This window comes from Quercus robur, chromosome 11 (assembly GCF_932294415.1).
Source record: "Quercus robur chromosome 11, dhQueRobu3.1, whole genome shotgun sequence".
Taxonomy (NCBI): Eukaryota; Viridiplantae; Streptophyta; class Magnoliopsida; order Fagales; family Fagaceae; genus Quercus; species Quercus robur.
In genome coordinates, this window is record NC_065544.1 from 17,880,035 (window position 1) to 17,900,886 (window position 20,852).

At 33.8% G+C, this 20,852-nt stretch overlaps 1 protein-coding gene across 1 annotated transcript in view; it reads right to left on the reverse strand.

Moving 5' to 3' along the window:
- LOC126706286 (AAA-ATPase At2g18193-like) overlaps positions 1-20,510 on the reverse strand; it is a 61,793-nt gene extending 41,283 nt beyond the window's left edge. Inside the window, exons 1-2 of the mRNA XM_050405687.1 lie at positions 20,432-20,510; positions 19,075-20,040 (exon numbers count right to left, since the gene is read on the reverse strand). Coding sequence (XP_050261644.1) covers positions 19,075-19,998 — 924 coding nt within the window. The 5' untranslated portion in view covers positions 19,999-20,040; positions 20,432-20,510. The remainder of the gene's footprint in view (positions 1-19,074; positions 20,041-20,431) is intronic.
- Between the last annotated feature and the right edge of the window lie 342 nt (positions 20,511-20,852).

Genomic DNA, 20,852 nt, shown 5'->3' on the forward strand with positions numbered 1-20,852 from the left:
CTCTAAAATTACCAAAATAGGGGTTTGGGGAATTTTGGATGTTTTGAGTATATTTTCGTCAAATTAAAGGTTCTAAGAGTATTTCAGTCATTTTGTAGGTTTCTAGGGAATGTCACTAATTTTTTAGGTTATAGGAGTGTTTTGTTAATTTTTAGATTTTGGAGTTATTTCGGTAATTTTCAAGGTTTTCGAGGTCTTTTAGTCATTTTTTTTTTTAGTTTTGGGGATATTTCGGTCATTCTTTAGGTTTTGGAGGTATTTTAGTCATTTCTTAGGTTTTGGGGGGTTTTTTGGTCATTTTGTTTTATGTTTAGGGAGTATTTTGGTCATTTTTTAGTTTCAGGGGGGATTTTGGTCATTTTTTTAGGTTTAGGCAGTATTTTTATCGTCTTATAGGTTTAAGGGGCATTTTTTTCATTTTATAGGTTTTAGGATATTTTGGTTATTTTTTAGATTTCGGGGATCTTTTGGTCATTTTTTAGGTTTAAGGGTTATTTTGGTCATATTTAGGTTTCGGGGGTATTTCCATCATTTTTTAGGTTTTAGGGTATTTCGGTTAATTTTTAGGTTTCGAGGATATTTCAATCTTTTTTTGGCTTTTGGGGGTATTTTGGTCAATTTTTAGGTTTAGGGCATAATTTGGTGATTTTAGGTTTATGGAGTATTTTAGTCATTTTTTAAGTTTAGGGGGGTATTTTGGTAATTTTTAGGTTTAAGGGGTATTGGTGTGCTATCGCAGGCAACCAAAAATAAAACCTATACTCCTAAAAATATATGTAGTAGTGCGAGTAAGGATCGTTCCCACGAAAAGTATCTAGCCTAGTTTTATGCTACGTGAACAAGGAGGGGGAAGGGGGTTTGAGTATAATGAAAAAAATTTTAAGAAAAACAATTAAGGAACAATTCAAATTAAAATATCAAAATCAATCAAGAGAACAAACCTTGGTCCAAGTCAACATCCACCATCGAAATTTTACAACTGATCATCACTGCAAGTATATATCAATTCACACTTTCAATATTCACCGTTGGAACTATTTTCCTATCTCTCCTTAGTCGTAGTTAATTAGAAAACAAGTGATCTAATAAGTCCTAACTACTAAACAACCCAAGACAAACGCTAAAGGTTTAATCTAGTAGCAGCCTTAAGAACTAGAGAGATCGATGAAGCTAAACAACACAAACACAAGCGGTTGCATTTAATTTAGTGGAGCATTCTTCCTAAGATCTAATAATTTCTGACGCAGCAAATCATTAAATCTTGGTTGCTTCACAAGTTAGAGAGATCAAATAATTACGGATTTGATATCTAACCTAGCAGTAGATTGCAACGAATAACAAACTAGTAGGCCTCCTAGTAATTAAACAAGACAATCATGAAAATAAGTACAGAAGAACATCCGATATTCAAAGCATAAATTGAACAATAAAAACAAATTAGATCTCACAGTTTTATTGATTCCGAGGTTTCAGTTTCCTTTGACCAAGTATAAAAGTTTAGCCACGCAAGGCCATGATGAAAACTCAAAGGAAAAAAAATCAGAGAAGAGGGGAGAGAGAGGCGTGTGTGTGTAATTTTGATTTCTCCTCCCCTTTTTACACGTTAAGTCCCCCTTTCCCAAGCTTACAAAATCTCCTAAAAATATTCTCAATAATAATATCCAAATCTAACTAATTAAGGAAAAATATTAAAAATAAAACAAAGTCCTAATACAACTAGGAAAGTAGTGTTTTTCAGCTGGAAATTTCGTGCACCAGATCTGGAGGCTTCCAAAAATAAACCACATCAGATTTGTGTATTAGAATTCTAGGCAAAGGAACATTCCAGAACGTCAGCAGTGCAGGTGCAGCAACTTCAAGCCCAATTTCGACCTTGATGCAGCCCGTATCTCTCAAAAATCAAAACAGGAAAGTTGTAGAGCTTTGTCTTGGCGTTCCATAGCATCTTGAATCATCACAATCGGAGCTAGGATGAGAGAGTTATGCCCAGATTACGACGCGATATCAAAGCTGTCCAGAATCGCCCAATTAGCTACGTTTTGCACTTAATGCCTCCATTTGAATCCTAAATCAAAATATAAGAATAATGAGTACATTTAGGCACCAAAGAAATATAAAAGACTAAACATTAAGGGAGAAAAATATGACAATTTGCATTCTCATCAGGTATTTTGGTCATTTTTAGGTTTTGGGGGGTATTTAATTCTTTTTTCTTTTTTCTTTTTTTAAAGTTTAGGTGGTATTTCGGTCACTTTTTGGTTTAGGGGGTATTTTGGTAATTTTTAGGTTTCAGGGGTATTTTGGTCATTTTTTAGGTTTAGGGGGTATTTTGGTGATTTTAAAGTTTCAGGGGTATTTCTGTCATTTTTAGGTTTGAGGGTATTTTGGTCATTTTTTAGATTTCGAAGGTATTTTTGTCAATTTTTAGGTTTAAAAGTATTTTGGTTAATTTTTAAATTTTTAGGTATTTCGGTCATTTTTTTAATTTTCAGAGAGTATTTTTGTAATTTTTACGTTTAGGAGGGTATTCGGTCATTTTTATCCTCAAAAAATGAATAATAGGTCCTAAAACTGATACCTAAATCAACAAAGTAAAATGAGTGGCAATGAACTATATAGCTAGATAGAGAAATTGTCAAAAGTAAAGTGCTACTTATATTTGCACTATACTCCTAGTCAATTGATTTGGAGAAATTTCGACTATAACACTTTTTCTTATTAAAAAAAGAATATTATAATTGAAACTCATTGGAATCATTTACATTCTATTTCAATCTAATAAATATCCAATGTAAAACTTTTTTTTTTAAATTTTTTTTTACACATCTGCACGACACACACTTAATATTCAATTAAATTCACGTAAGAATCACACAAAAACTGTGTAAAGTGTATAATTAGCAGCCAATGTGCATGATTCTTATATGAATTTAAATGAATTAGTGTGTATTGTGAGAATATGTATGGAGCCAATAAATATATTGGAGTAATTGTAAACTAGTTTTTTTGAGAATAAAAATTAATGTTAACCGACTCATCACGTTGCTTTCGATCATTCAACTCTGCACCGCGATCTATATCCTCAATTACCAGTATTGAACGATTAGAAGTCGAAAGCAAAATTTTTCTCAACTGCAAATCTGACACCTTACCGGAAAGGTTCAAATCATAGATTTTAAACTTGAGATAATTAGTCATAGCAGCAATCAAGCTTGATTTACCCTCGCTTCCACGCCTTGCCAACTTTCTTATACAACTCCTTCCTTCTAATGAAACTGTCCAAATCATCCTTGACCATCTTCTTCAGCTCTGAGTCCATTGCCAACTTCTCAAATGTAGGTGGAAGTTCAAGATTAACAGAACCCCATTCTCGACCATCAAGACGGCCACTTTCACGGCTATAAAGCTTTACCATCTTTTCTTCTTTTTTATATAGCCACAGAACGTCTTATTATATCAGGTAAATAAGATTCTCGCACAACCTCTACGAATTATTTCTCAAAGGAAAGCTCAAAAAATTTCTGACGATTTTGTTTAATGATGTCTCCTTCTCCTTCTTCCATAAGCTTCCATTTGAGCTCAATGTGTCGAAAGCGATCAAGTACCTCTTCACCCTTTGCAATATCAAAGGTCGTTTTCTTTTGCCTAAAGGTTTTGCTTGCTTCGAGACATTTTGTCGAATCACTTCTATCGAGATCACATTTCTCTTTAATAATGAAAGTGAATCGACGCCTAAAGATGGCGAAGAGATAATCGCGGATTACAGGAGGTATGAGTTCTTTTACTACGGGACTAGTAGCATCACAAAAGCAGCTGAGAGCAATGTTGTCAATGATGGAAGCAACTTTTTGAGAGAAAACATGGTTTGAAGGTGTAGGTATCTAACAATCACCTTCCAAATCCTGTAAAAATGAGAACAATGTGGTTAATGAATATGATACAACCTTTTTATTGCTTGAGGGCCGCAATGTAGGGAGTTCGGACACCAAGTATTTCTTGGTTTTGTTAATTTGTTTATGCAATATGGTTACAATTATGAAATTTTTTAGTCACTTCACAAAAGGATATCGGTCATAAATTTGTTAGGATAAATCTCAATCTATGTGTGAATAAAATTTAAACATAACCTGAAGCAAAAAAAAAAAAACGCAAGCACCAAGCACCAATTAAGTTAATCACACAAGAATACATTACGTGGAAAACCTTATAATATAGAGGGACCAATCTACCATATTAAAATAGAGAATGTAATGCCCTAAATTTATGTTCAAAACTTTTCACAGTAAATATGAAAATATAATAATACCTCTCTAGAAAACTCAGTGAAACCAAAATCGCAACAAGATCTCCACTCTGAACAAGGCACTATTTGTTTGTTTGTTTGTTTTTTTTTTTTTTTTTTTTTCTTCACACAGCTTAGGTCTCATTTGGTAATATTGTTCTAGTAACGTTATTTAAATGTCGTAAAAATACGTATTGATGAAAAAATATTGTGAAAATACATATTGTGTTATTTAAACAACGAAAACTATTGTTTAAACAATATAACTAAACATGCCTTTAATTTCACTCTCTGCATGTTTCGCTTTATTACATTGACAACCCTTTTTATAGACCATCTACATGCGTCACTACTAGTCCTGACTCCCGAGCTTGTCTCGCAAGGCTAAGGCAATTGATAAGAAACTTCTCGTAGTTAAGTACGATTCAAATGTGGCGCTGGGAGCAAAAAAGAGGTATAAAATAATAAAAAATCTAACATGAATGACGCGGTTTCGTAACTCATCCTATTTAGTTTTACATAGTTAAGGAAATAAGACATAGCTCTTGATTATAGTTAGATTTTAGTCCAAACTTTCATTCATTGTTGGTGATTACTCCACCTCCTGTGTTGTTAAATGGTTCTTGAGCAACTATATGGTAATATATAGAGTGACTTCATTAACAATTTTCCTGTTTTATTTGTTCCTAAGTCCTAACCCGTGCGTGCATGAAAATAATTAACTGAATTTGAAGAAAATATCATTATATTTGATCTGGATAGTAAATGTATAAAATAGATTTCTATCTAATTAATTAACATGGCAATCATTGAACGAAAAATTATAATCATAATATTAGTTACACTTTTTAACTAAAAAATCTCAAAATATAATGAAGGAATGGAATAATATGAGCAATATTATAGGCCGGTTTGGTATAAGAGATTTTTAATAACGTTATTTATATTTTTAGAAATAATGTATGAGCGAAAAAATATATAAAAATGTATATAATATTATTATTAAAAACTGTTGTTTAAATAAAATAACAAAACCTGGTCATTAACCAAAAAAAAAAAAAAAACAAAACCTGGTCACCGAAAAAAGACACACTTAAAACACCATTACCAGTCTTCGTCTTCTCCCACTCAGTCTCTCACTCGGAAAAGAATAATTTCCTCTCCCAGCCAGTTAAAAAGGGACACGCTTAACACCAATTTTCAAAAGCAAAAGACTGTTCTGGCAGGCAGCAACTGAGCAAAGCAAAAGCTCATTGTTTGAGCTTCAAACAAAACTGGGTGCTCTGGATTACAATTTTTTTTTTTTTTCTTTTCCTCTGTAATGGCAGTTTCATTGAAAGAACTAGGAAAGAACATGCTCATTTTTTCCCATGTAATGAAGTTTCTCAGTTTTTTTTCTCTCGATTTTGTCAAAAGTTCAATTATGAGCTAGTCATTTCCACCGACAAAAGTCTTTTGCTTTTGGAAAATTGTTGTACAACAAACGCGCAGAAGGTAAAAAGGGAGAGAAAATGTTCTGTCCGGAGCTGGCAAAAAAGGGGTTATTTACGTCACCAATTAGGAGCTGCCACGTCATATATTCAATGAGGTCTCAATACACTCTATCATACAGGATTGTAGCTCAAATAAAACCAAAATCATCAAACACATTCTGCTCAAAAGCCCTTACTTGGAGAAACAGCACCCGCACCAATGCCTCCTTTTCTCTTACCAATGGAGCCCCTCCCTGCCACTGGAGCCGCCGCGGCATCGTTCTGAGCCGGCGCCCACGCACCCAAATACTGCGTGGACAACCAGGCGACGTTCCTGTTCAACGGTTGGACAACCAGTTCCTGGATCATCAACATTTTTCTAGATAGTCCTTAGTCTGAACGGATATGTGGACATCAACAATTATGTCTGGTTTATGATGTTACCTTGTCTCTGTTCTTGAATGATTTTTTTTTTTTAATTATTATTACTGATTCTGCTAGCCTGTTACTGCCATAAAATCTCTTTGTTTAACAATAAATAAATAAATAAATGATACATAGCATATTTACTTGATTGCTTCAATTAAATTTCACCAAGAGACTTCTAATATTAATGAGAATTTCTATTGATATAAAAGAAGATTTACAAAGAGACAATATAACTAACTGCACTTTTGAAAGAATTGAATCCACCAGCATTGTAGCTGCTAACAAAGCTTTCTAATGAGTTATGATGTCTTTTTTTTTTCCTTGTCCAAAGAAACTTAAAAATAAAAATCAGGTAGCACAACAATCAGCTCCCTTCAGTTAGCTGGTTGGCTCCAGGAGGTTGATAGCAGCCCCTATTTGAAATTCATTGAGAACTTTTCTCAAGCACTTGGCGTACATTCTTTTTAAACCCAAAACAGAGCCACCCATTGAAAGAGCAAACCACCGCCATTACAAACAACCAAAGAAATATCATACAAAATCACAAAAATGCAACAAGACTATCCCATATTTTGGTTCTCAATGCAACAAGACTATCAACATTGTTCTGCCATGCATCACAAACTACCCGTTGAATCCCAACCACCCAATAAGCAATCTATCCACTCGTGCCACCACCAGCACTACCAAAATCTAAGAACCAGATTCGGGTCAAGTAGTGCCCTGTATCTGCACCGCTGCCCACTTAAAAATGGTCGGAGAAGTCCATGCCCAAAACCCAACTCCGGATACTTGAAGACCACGAGGATTTTGAAATTTTAATGAGGTTATGAGTTTCTATAAAATCTGGGTTTTCAAGTTGAAAGGAGAACCATGATTTTGAGAAGGAATAGAGAAATCAATTTGAAAGTCTCTGATTGTGAAATATGGAGGGAAAAAGAACGAAAACCAACTCTGGCTCTGGGTTTTTGCTTTATATTTGGGTTTGTGGTTAAATTTTTTTTTTTTTTTTTTTTTTTTTATGCTCCGTTGGTAAGAGGAGAGGAGGCATTGGTGCTGGTGTTGTTTATCCAGGTAAGGGCTTTTGAACAGATCGTGTTGGATGATTTTGGTTTTATTTGAGCTACAATCTTGTGTGATAGAGTGCATTAAATTCTCATTGAATATATGACGTCACAGCTCTTGATTGATGGCGTAAATAACCCATTTTCTACCGGTCCGGACAGAACGTTTCTCAAAAAAAAAAAAAAAAAAAAAAAAAAAAAAGGAAAAGACTGAAAAAAAATAAAGAGAGTCAAACAGAGTTTTTTGACATTTCGGAACAGCTTTCCAGGCGCGACGACTCCGAACAATTTTGTTGACCACAATGTTCTTTTTGAGTGAGTAGAGGAAAATTTTCTTTTGCGAGTGAGTGTGAGAAGAGGGAAGTTTAAAGGAAATAACTGAGAAACTTTTAATCTTGTTTAAGTCATAGTAGTTGTTAACGTATAATACAAAATCGATGCTTAATGTATTGAGTACAAAAATTTTCATGTCGCGTATTAAAATTGTTCATAAATCGTCCAATAAATGGGTGTCCATCATATAAATCATACCTATTACATGATACATAGAGATATAGGTAAAAAATTATATTTTTTATTAAAATTTGTAGTTTTATTTTATTTACAAAGATGGTTTCAAGTGTTAATTAGGGTGGTCACATGACTACCCTAGGAAAAAAAAAAACTTGACTACCCTAAAAAATATAGAACACTTAAATAAAAATTTGAGGGATGCCCTTAGGGAAATTCTTAATAAATTACAATAGAAAAGTTTTGACACCACTTTAATAGAGAATATAAAAAGCTGTTAACAATATTTATTATTTTATCATTCTCTCAATAAAATGTTTCTAAAAATAACTCCTAAACCAATACCCTAAGGACATTAGTAAACATTTCTCAAAATAAAATTCAACCTCCAAAATTTTGGTCTGTTGAATGTTAAACCAAAAAATTTGCAAGAAATGCTATGTTCGCAACACTTTCGTAACAAATCCTAAGTATTAGGTTGTTACTTGTAGACAAAAAAATAATTTCAATGGTATATTCAAATTAGAACCAGTAAAAACTTACCACATAGGCTTTATTGTGAAAATGTTGTGGACATAGTACTTCTCAAAAATTGCTCAAGCAAACAAAACTTAGCCTAAAAGCCCACATCAAACATTTAATTGTGATTTTTAAAATTATGTATTTCAAATGGCATATTTTAAAATCTCTATTAAAAAAAAAAAAAACAAAAACAAAAACAAAATGCACCCATTTCATATAGTTAGTATGTTAGTGTTTACTTTAGTCTTTAACCGAATTTGTTGGATTTATATAATACATTTAAGAAAAAAAAATGATAAAACATTTTGTTTATATTGTTACTTATTTAGTCAATATGTTGGTACTTGAATGTGAGATTAATAGTTTAATGATTTCTTGATTGTATACATTAAAAAATATGTAACTAATAACACTGATAGTGAAGCTATCATTCGACAATTTCAAAATATGAAAATTTGTGAAAGAAAATTTTAAAACTTTATGTATTGGGCGCTTTTTTTTTTTTTTTTTTTTTTGGTGATGATAATAGATTCAAGTTTTATTTTGATTAATTTAAGTCTTTTAATGACCACCATGAAAAAAAATTCTTGGACTCGTTGTTTCTTGCTAATTCACACGAGATTCCATGTGCCCCATGCTACTCGGGTCAGAGTGTAAGCTAGTGATGCTTGAAACAAGTTGTTAGACTTGTATTTAACAAAAAAAAAATATTTTGCTAGTTAATGGAGTCCAATAAAATAACATGTCCATGATTTTTTTTTTCTTTTTCCCATCTTCTCTTTCTCTTACAGAAGTTGAACTACACACTTGACACTTTACTTTCATATTTACAAATTTATTTTCTATGCTATGAATAATGTATTAAATTAAGATATAATTTTTTTTTCTATTATTGTTATAAGTATAAGAAGTTAGAATGCCAAGAATAAATAATTATATATATATATATATATATTTATATATTTATAAAAGAGATAGAAAAGGTTATTGATGATGAAGAAAATATAAATGAAGAAATAATTTTGCAATATAAAGAACATGATAATAACATTGACTTAGATATAGTTAATTAGACAAGATAATAAAAACATATATATTATTTTGGTTTATATATTGTGAGTGCCTTTTGCATTAATAGGCCAGGGCCTATTCTACTATGTTCAAGCCCGTTGAGTTGTGGGTTAAGAAGTTGAGGCTGGCTTAATTCTTTAGTAGGATCATGTGTTAGGACATATGTGATTCAATGTTAGGAACATATGCCATTATTTTATGTAATTGGCTAATCTTTTGACAAAACGCACTTTACTTGCAATTGGGTATATCTAAGGCTGTGTTTGGTTGCCGTAAAACGTTTTCCGGAAAATACATATTTTCCGGAAATGTTAATTTCTGGAAAAGGAAAATATTTGTGTGTGTTTGGTTGCATTTCAAAAAATTTTCCGGAAAACATTTTCTAGTGTTTGGAAAAGAAGAAAGGAAAACACAAATCCAGGGGCAAAACCAAACCCAGAAAACCCAAATCCAGATCGCGCGATCCCGCCGGCGGATCGCGATCTCGCCGGCGCAATCTCGCGAAGGCGAGATCGCGATCAACGTCGCGATCTCGCGACGGCGCGATCTCGCGTTCGCGAGATCGCGATCGACGCTTTGCGAGATCGCGCCGTCGATCGCGATCTCGATCCGGTGCGATCTCGCGAAGGCGAGATCGCGATCAACGTCGCGATCTCACGACGGCGCGATCTCGCGTTCGCGATCGACGCTTCGCGAGATCGCGATCAACTGCGCGATCTCGCGAACGACGTTTGTGAGATCGCGCCGTCGATCGCGCCGTCGGACTGGTCTTAGGACTGGAGATCGCGCCGTTACTGGTCTTCTCCCTCGCGCACGCGCGCTCTCTCTCTCTCTCTCTCTTTTCCGGAAATCCTTTGAAGTGAAAATAGAGCCGGTAATTGATTTCCGTGGTCAAAGGCGTTTTTTTTCGGTCAACGGATTTCAATTTCCGGAAAATAGAATTTTCCGGACCAACCAAACACACTATTTTCCGGAAAATCATTTCCGGAATGCGTTTGAAGTCGATTCAAACGCACCCTAAGATGTGTTTAATACTTCAAGAAACAAGTTTTCAAGTTCAAGTGTTAAAGTCATGCAAGTCTATCCAAGAATCAAGTGAGAAAGTGCTGGATTTTAAAACTCGACAGCTAGCATCTATCGAGGTTTAAAAGCTGTTTTAGCCCGTGGCTCGACAGCTAGCTCGATAGATGGCTATCTATCCAGATTTATGAAACTCAATTTTTCAGAACTGTTTTTCATCCAACCCGTGGGTGTATGTTTGGGTTTTCTTTTCTCACAACCTTAAACATATATAAGGATTATTTTAAGGGCCGTCAAATGTTGCACAAGTGTGAAGCAAAGTTTTGTTCATGCAAATTGTGACTGGAGACAAAATTTTCCCTAATTCATCTTTCTCTTGAAGAAGCTACTGTGTTTGTACACCGTAGGGTTTTGTGATCAAGGAGCTTCTTGATCTTCATCGTGTGATGAACTAAAGAACTTTGCAGCTAACATCCTTCTCAAGTTAGTGATTAAGTCGCGTACTAGGATCCGCACATCTATTTGTTATTCACGTACTGGGAGCCGTGCATTGAAAATGTGAGATTGTCACTACAGAACAAGTCCAATTGGGTATTGGGGTAAGGGTTCAACTGTAGGTTGGTATAAGGTACTGTGATTTTTTTACTTGTAACCGCTTGTTGTGATAATAGTGAATTTTCGGGAATGGTAACCTTAAAATCACCCGGTGGGGTTTTTGCTGTGTTAGTTTTCCCCATTTGAAAACAAATCACCTGCTTTAAATTTAATTTTCGCTGCATTTAGTTTAATTAGTGATTTGTTTGTGTTGCACGCATATTGTATGTTAATCTAATTAATTAATCAACTTGGCTAATTAATTAGTTAATCTATCACAAGAGGTTAATACATTCTTAGCCTATCAAATGGTATCAAAGTAGGCACACTTTGATTAGGGTTAATCTTTGTGGTGTGATCCATTAACCCCTGTTTGTCATGGATAGAGGACAGTCTCTTATTATAGCTCCTTTATTTGATGACATTAACTATACATAGTGGAAAGTATGCATGAGAGCTTTCTTGCAGTCTTTAAATGAGAAAGTATAGCAAGCTATGAAAATAGGCTGGACTAAGCCTACGGAAGCGCTGGCCGACTAGGATGATGCTAAGATCAAAGCGGCAAACTTTTATAGTAGGGCATTGAATGCTCTATTCAGTGCAGTCACGAATGAGGAGTTCAAGAAGATATCCTCTACTGAAATTGTTAAGGAAGCATGGACCATTCTCCAGACAACCTATGAGGTAACCAAGGCTGTCAAGGATTCAAAGTTTCAGAGGCTCACTACAAGCTTTGAAGAGATCAAGATGGGGGAGGATGAGTCGTTCGATGAGTTATATGCCAAGCTCAAGGACATAGTGAACTCAGCTTTTAATCTTAGAGAAACCATTCCTGAACCCAAAATTGTGAAAAAGATGCTCAATCTTTACTCGAGAGATTTCATGCCAAGATCACTGCGATTGAGAAATTAAAGGATATTGACAAAATTCCTTTGATAGAGTTGGTTAGCAATCTGCAGACCTATGAGTTGGGTTTGACACGGATCAGGAAATCAAGCAAGAGCAAGAGCAGTGATATTGATGACTCTTCAGATGATAAAGTTTCTATAATAAAGTCCTATATTACAAGGCAATTCAAGAAGTTCATGAAGAATGCCAATGGGAAGGGCTTTGACAAGGATCGTAGACAATCTAGTTCTTCATAGTTCAAGAGCCAAGATAAAGGGAAGAAGGATGCTAGGGATGGTGGTTAGTACACTGTTCCCTCAAGACCAAAGTGCTTTGGGTATCAAGGTTTCGGTCACATGAAACAAGAGTGCCTTACTTATCTCAAGACCATCACAAAAAGCAAGGCATTTGCTGCTGCCTTGAGCGACATCGAGCTTGAGGATGACTCCGATAATGAGGATGATGGAATTCTAAATGCCTTCACTACCACCGTAAATCCTACTGAAGGGATTGTTGAAGATGTAGATGAGGAAGAGGACTTGGTGGAGTCTAAATTTGAGAAGATGGATGAACAAAATGACATCCACACAGCCTATGCAAAGTTATACATGGTCTCAGAAAAGTATGAGAAGTTGTATAGGTTGGCCACCAAGAAGCTTAGTGATGTGGAGCTTAAACAACAAGAAATCTTCACAAAGTTTGATGAAGCCAATCAAACTATGGGAGCACTAAGATTTAAGAATAATTTCTTGACTAAGAAGACCAAGAAGTTTGAGGCAGAACTATTCCAAGTCAAAACTCAGTTGGAAAGGACTTCAAGTGCAAAGCTCGACAAGATGCTCAGTCTTTAGAAATCTGTTTTCGATCGAACCAGTTTAGGGTATGATTTCTCCTCCTAATATTGCTACTTCTAGTACTACTGTTTTCGTTTCCCTTCCTAATAATGTTGAATCTGAGAACACTGATGTCAAAACTGTTTTAGCTAGTGAGAACATAGACAAGGGGTAAATCTATCTTAGGAGCACCCCCTAAGCAGGATAAGAAAGAAGTTAAAAACCCTAGGGCTAAGAAGGGAAACTCTCAAAAGCCTAAGTAGAAGAAGCAGCATCTCTGTCATCACTGTGGAGCAGCTGGACATACTCGACCTAATTGCTATAAGTGGTTAGCCACTTAACAGAGCAATAGCATGATCACGTTGGGAAAACAGAATTAGATTCCATCCTCCTTTGCTCCTCTTGGAGATCTTCTCAAAGTCTTCATGTTCCTTTCTAACTTGAATGGTTTTAATTCTTCCACCTTACCACCGGATCAAGGGTTTGCTAAATGGAAAGATTCTTCCAAGGTGTGGAAGGAAAAGGGCTCCAACTGATTCTATCACTTTTTCTTTCTCTCTGCTTCTTGTTTTTGTTTTTGCATTACTTGTGTGTTTTGCTTTCTTGTTTTGAGTAAGTCTAGTTTTATGCTTTATTTTGTTTAAACATGTTTTTGTTTGTTTATTTTTCAATTTTACTTTATTTTGTTTTTCATATAAATTTTTTTTTGAAAAATCAGAAAAATACAAAAACAATGTGTGTTTGTGTAAATTGGTACTTGTGTACCTTGGGTGGCCAATGAAACAAAGTTTTCTAAACTTTATATCTTTTGTAGCTTAGATGAGTATCTCTATACACAACTAAGCAAGTGAGTTTTGTAACTCGTGTTTGTGATGAGTAAGGTTAAGTGATCTCTTGTACTTAATACTCATATCACTCTTTTTGACAAGAAGGACTAGAAAATCCTAAGAGAAAGGCATAAATAACCATCTCACCACTGTTACCCGCTAATCATAAAATGACATTTGTATGCTTTGGCATAGCAAAAGTGGAATGTCAAATGCTTAACATAATTGGGTATTTCTTTTCTATCTCTTATATGCCCATGCATGATTTGCTTAAAAAAAAAAATATGTAATGAAAAATAAAAAGCAAAAAGAATCAAAATGCTTTATATATGATTGCAAGCGTGTTTTCTAAGAGATATGAGAGTTATAGGATGTACTTTGAAGGTGATAGTCCCCATCAAACAGTTATGATTGTGTGTGAGTTAAAGTGATTTTCTCATATCTCAAATCATCATAACATGTAGACACTTATGCAATCTTGCGATGTTTTACATACACAATATGCAATATTCTTTACTACTTTTGATACATGTGCATGTACAATGTGATTTGGCCATCACAAGAAATACATGTGTTAATATACGTGAATGTTCAAAAAGTGTATAAAACACCTATGGACGTTTAGACCTTTAAATTATAAATTAACAACACAAGCTTATAATCAAATAATATATGTGCGGAATATGAAAATAATCTAAATCAGAATTGGTAATACAATCTAAACCAAAATTAATCACAACCACAACAGTAATTAAAAGGCAAAAATTAAGGGAAGAGAGACTTAAACACAAAGACAACACAACGATGTGTTATCGAAGAGGAAACCGAAATCCTCGGTGAAAAACACCTTCGCCTCCTTCCAAGTGGCCAATAATCCACTAGAGAATAAAGTTGGGATACATGAATAGCAGAAAGACCCTCTAAGCCTAATCTATCCAGTGCACCTAAACCTTCCAAGCTTCTTGCTCTAATAGGGTTACGCCGAACTTTGTCTTCTCTAGCTTACTGGATCCCGCAATCGCCCATTATATCAACCAAAATGAATTGGTCCCTTCTAAATTACTTCCTAAGTACCAAAATACCTTCTCACAAATATGGGTATGGTGAGATAAGGATTTTGCTAATGTACCTCTCAAGAATGTATTAATGGAGAGGGTGAGAGTAGAGGAATTTGGAGAATCAAATGATGAAAATTGTGGATGAGTCAATCTTATTTTTCTCTAGGGTTTCTCTCTCAAAATTCTCTCTAGAAGCTCTCTACATTTCGTGGCTATAAGGGTATTTATAGTAGGGTGTGTATGGAATGCGAAGAGTCAATTATAACTGTTAGGTTCTAAATGTTTAGAACAATTGGCAAATCGTGAACACAAATTTGTCTAGATATAGATCTTAGAGTCTATAGGTATTATTAGACAATGCTCAAGGTGATTCAAGTCAAGATTCAAAAACATACAAGCTGCAAGAAGAAGATTTCATAATCTGTCTGGTTCGATCGATCGAAAGACAGGCTCGATCGATCGAAAGTCGTATCTACAGAATTTTAATTAAGCTCAAACAGCAGTTCAAGCCCATTTAGGATTAGGGTTTCTAATCTACTTCTCCCAGTATATAAAGGAAACCCTAAGCACGTTTTTATGAGGCTTTTCAGAGAGAAAAGAGTATGCTTCTTTTGTATTTAGGGTTTTGTTTCTAAAAAGCTCTCTTATGTCTTCTACCGGTACTATTCCTTGAAGAATCTCAAGATCCGGTATTGTAGAAGTTGCTGCCTTCTCTTGTCATCAAAGGTGTTGATGATCTAAACCTTCAAGGGTGGTCTTGGAGTCACAAACAGGAGTGTTTGTGTTGCTAAACCTTTGAGTGGGATCTCAAAGTTACAAACGTGGGTATTTGTGTTTTGCAAAGGCCAAAGAAAGAAGGAGTCCGTGGATTCGGAGCTTGCACGTAGTCGTGTCAGTAAGTTCTACTGGTGGGTAGCAATAAGAAGTCGAGCGTGGGGGCTTGTAAGTCTTATTGTATGAACTTCGATTCTTTCTAATGGATTTGCTTTTTACCTTGAGGATAGCTAGGTTAAATCCTCCCCAGGTTTTTTACCGGTTTGGTTTTCCTGGGTGATCATATCATTGTCTTATTTATTTTCCGCTGCTATGCATGAGATGATTATATGATTGTGTTAACCTAGATCTGAAACTTGGACTAAGTAACAACTTGGCTAATTAACTAGGTTAATCTAATTGTGTTTTAAGGGGTCTAAAAACCAACAGAGAGATATGGGAGAGTGGGCGTAGGTGGGGGTTTTAATGTTTTTTTAATATATATATATATATATATATAAAGAGAAATGATAAGTATGTATGTGTGTGTATATATATAAATGATATATTCACAAAATTTTCATAATATTTTTTATAACAAATTTTAAGTAGCAAGTTGTTACTGGTCGTTATTGTTAGAGCAAAAAAGTAATCTTAGTGTTAGGTTCAAATTTGAACCAATAACAACTAACCACCTATGATTTGTTGTGAAAATATTGTGAAAATGTTGTGAACATAACACTTCTCATACATTAATATATATATATATATATATATATATATATACCTAATAAAAAAAAAACTTGAATTTGTTTCAGCGAATATTCTATGGCATATTCCTACAATATGCTGTAGGCTTGAATCCATTCGGTGCTTTTTTTTTTTGGGTGGTGGGCTGTAGCGGCGTTTGACAAACGACACTATAAGTCTTTTTTCTCCTCTAACTCTTATTAAAAATAATTTAAAAAAAAAAAACCTAAAAAGAAAAAGAAAAAAAAAAAAAAAACTAAAATAAAAAGTGCTTGTAGTGGCATTTGACAAACGCCACTATAGGCCCTTAAAAACGCTATTATAGACCCATTTTTTTAAAACATCATTGTAGGACCCCGAACCAACTATAGGTATGTCTATAGCAGCGTTTTTGACAAACGCCACTATAAGCCCAATTTTTTGTAGTGCAGCCAAAGTCTTTTGCTTTTGGAAAATTGGCATACCAACATGCGGATTGAAATCCGGTGATCTAGTAATAGAAACGTGATTAATCATGGGATGTGATGGAGAAATTACAAAATAAAATATAAAAGTAAAATGATAGAAGTTGAAAGTTTTTATTTTATTTTATTTTATTTTTATTTAAGGGCTAAAGTTAAAAATGACTTTTGAAATTTTTAGTCTCAACTATTGATTTGTTATTACAGAAAATTTCACCAAGGGTGTGTGGTTGTAAGAGCAAGCTTATTATTTGAACTTTATTACTTATATATATATATTTCCAGCCAAAGTCTTTTGCTTTTGGAAAACTAGCATACAAACACACAGATTGAGATTTGGTGATCCAGCAATAGAAATGTGATTAATCGTTAGATGTGACGGAGAAATTACAAAATAAAATATAAAAGTAAAATGATAAAAGTTAAAAGTTATTTTTTTATTTTTTATTTGTTTAAGGGCTAAAGTTAAAAATGACTTCTAAAATTTTTAATCTCAACTATTGATTTGTTATTATAGAAAATTTCAAAACACGTTGAGAAAGAAAAAGAGAAGGTTGAGAGTCAGAAAAAAGAAAAATTAAAGTTTTAGTCTATGACTTGAATGTTATATACAAAACATTTGATTTTATGATTCCTCTATGTGTATTGATTTTAAATACTTTGAAGCAAATGATGAATAGACAAAATGTTGTAATTACTTCACACAAAAAAATTTCAATTTTTTCAAAAAGATTTACCAATCAAATTTTCTGTTTTTTTTTTTTTATATTTATTTTGGAAAATGTTTTTTTTTTCTTTTCTTCTAACCAAACGTGTTTTTCATTTTGAAAACACCAAAAAATTGTTTTTTTTTTTCTCTTGTTTTTTTCTCTTAAAAACAAGAAAACAAAACCAAATACCAAATATGACTTTAGTTTTTCAATAAATTTTCTAATGTATTTTCTCAGCAAAAAGGACAGGGAAAAAAAACAAAGGATAAAATTTGGGGTATCTTGTTAGCTTGATTTTGGAGTCCATGGGCCCAGTTAGTTTATGCTATAGCCTTAGACTAGGCACAATTTTTTAAAAATCATTTTGGAAATGTATTTTTTAATGGAGAGCAAGTTTTTGGAAATAGTATTTTCAAAAAGATATTTGATTCATTTCTCTTTCGTTTTATCAAAAACATATTTTGAATGGAGTTTTTAGATGAAAATTAAACATTTTATTTAACATTTTTCCATTTTTGGAAAAAGAGGATTTTTGGTTAACGAAAATAGTTCCTTTGGATTTATTTTCGAGGGAAACTAATTTTTAAAGATCCATTTTTGAAAGGGGAAGTTCCACGGTTATTTTGGGAAAGAGAAGTTTATTTTGAATAAGGAGATTTTTTTTTTCAAAGAGGTGAAAATTTCCTTTTAAAAAAAAGGAGGTGAAAAGTTCAAATGATAAAAAAGTTTCATGGATTATTGTAAATGCTTTTTTATGAGATAAATATTTCCATGCAAACAATGTTTAAGGGTAAAAATTCTATAAAATCTTGTAAAAAACTTTTTGAAAACTAATTTTGAAAAAAAGCTAGTTGAAAATTATTTTGAAAATACTTTTGAATCAAGCCTTGATATATGTGTGGTAATGGAATTTTAAACTGCAACTTGAGAAGTTCGCACGTAAACCGTATACCCAGAAATTGTGCAAAAATAAACTTATGCTATATAAGGAAATAATGGCAATGAAAAAAGTATGTTCAAATGAATTACATATAATTAATCTCAACATTCAAACATACCTATCCAATAATTCCAATATATCATGCATGTTCATCATACATTCTTAAGCATATTCACCCAATTTTTGAAAATACATGTATTTATTCGTAACAAAGAGAGAGATTGTACAACATGATAGAGAGTCTTTGTGATTGTACTACATAATACAGAAGTATAATATTTCATACATAGCCATACTTATTGCATATATTTCATCCATAAACCCATCACATGCTTATTGAATTCTCAAGTTCGTTTTTTTTTATTTTTTATTTTTTATGTTTTCCTCGAGTAGTTCAACAACTCCTCTAAGAGCAACTTCGGTATCTTCATTCTTTGAAAGTTCCTCAGCAATTTCAGCTGGGGTAACCTCTGCTTCCTCAAACAATGGTTCAATCTGTCCATAGAGTTGGTGGCCTTCATTGATTTTGATATCAAGATAAGTAGAAGCCAACAGCTTGAACCCATCAATGGTGCAATATGACATGGGCACGTGCATGTCCATGCGGCCTGGGCGCAACAAAGCAGGATCAAGGTTTTGAAGCCGGTCCTTATGATTGGTGGTGAACACGATAATTCGTTCATCTCCACTGCTGGACCATAATCCATCTATGACGTTCAACAAACCCGAAAGTGTGAAATGAAAAAAATAACATGATAGTAAATATCATTAGATGAAAGCATAAGATAATACCATTGGCAGCTGTTAAGTGTGATAGTACTGGTGAAGCAAATACCGTACTAAACTTTATTTGCAACTAGTTTAATTTTACGAGAATAAAGAATGCTAACCTCAGCTGAAGAAGCCTTCTTTTCTTCCCCTCTTTTCTCCAACCCAGCACAATCTATATCCTCAATTACCACAATTGAGCGATTAGTTGTTGAATGCAATGTTTTTCTCAAGTCTGAATCAGAATTTATACTTGAAATGTTCAAATCATAGATATCAAACTTGAGGTGATTAGCCATGGCAGCAATCAAGGTTGATTTACCAGTACCCGGAGGGCCGTAAATCAAATATCCTCGCTTCCATGCTCTGCCAACTTTCTTGTACCACTCCTTTCTTTTAACAAACCTGTTAAGATCATCAATGAGGCTCCTCTTCAGTTCTGTGTCCATTGCCAACTTCTCAAATGTAGCTGGATGTTCAGGAATAACAGAACTCCATTGATCACGACCATAAAGCCCACGGCTATAAAGCTTTACCGCCCTTTCTTCCTCTTGTATAGCCTCGGAACAAGATATTACATGAGGTAAATAAGACTTTAGCACAACCTCTTTGAATTTCTTTTCAAATGAAAGCTCAAAATATGTTTTACGGTCATCAACATCCTCGCTTTTTTCTTGACATAACTTCCATTTGAGCCAATTAATGTCTTTAAAGGAATCCATAACCACTTGACCCGTTACTATATCAACGGTTGGTCCCTGTTGCCTTGGAGTTTTTCTTACTTTGAGACATTTTAAGTCTGATGAACCAACAGCAATCTTGGAACGTAGGTAGGTTGCGGCAGTTTCATAGATTTGATTGCCACCACGTTCCTTTTCAATTAAGAGAGTGAATTGAGGCGTAAAGAAATATTTTCCATAGATGGAAACGAGATAATTTTTGTCTGCAGAAGGTATGAGTTCTTTTACTATGGGACTTAGTACAATCACAATAGCAGCTGTGAACAATGGTGTTAATGATGAAAGCAGCTCCTTGAAAGAAAACATGGTTTGAGGATATCGTTGTTTACCAATCAGCTCTTCCAAATCCTAAAAAATGAGAACAATGTGGTTAATGATACAACTTTTTTATGGCGTGAGGGCTACAATATAGGAGTTTGGACACTTTAAGTATTTGTTGGCTTTGTTTATGCAATGTGGTTAAAATTATGAAAGTTTTGAATCACTTCACAAAGCACACATCAGCCATACACTTATTCAGATAAATCACCGTCTGTGTTAATAAATTTAAATACAGCCAAAAAAAAAAAAAAAAAAAAAAATGTAAGCACCGAAAAAATTAATCACACACAAGAACACATTACATGAAAATCCATCTAATATAAAGGGACCAATCTACTACAATAAAATAGGAATGCAATGGCCAAGTATATGTCCAAGACTTCAAGTTCACAATTAAGTTTGAAAAATACAATCACACCTCTCTAGAAACTCAGTGAAACCAAGATTGCAACAAGATCTCCGCTCTGGACAAAGCACTATTTTTTATTTTATTTTTTTCCTTTTCTAGATCTTCACGCAGCTTAATTAATTTCACTGTCTGCACGTTTCTCTCTATTACATCCCTGTTTATAGGCCCAGCTACGTCACTATTCTTGAGCGTGTCTCACAAGGCTAAAGCAATTGGTGAGAAACTTCATGACACAAGTGCCGGTTCAATGGGTGAGCCAAATAGGCAACTACTAAGGCCCAATGAAAAAAAAAAACTCCTAAATTTTTACCAATAAAGATATTTCTATATGAATAAAAGTATTAATTAAGTTCTAAATATTTATCAATAAATAAAAAGTTGCTTTTAAAAAAAATATATAGTTAAAGAAAAATATTTTTATTGGATAGGT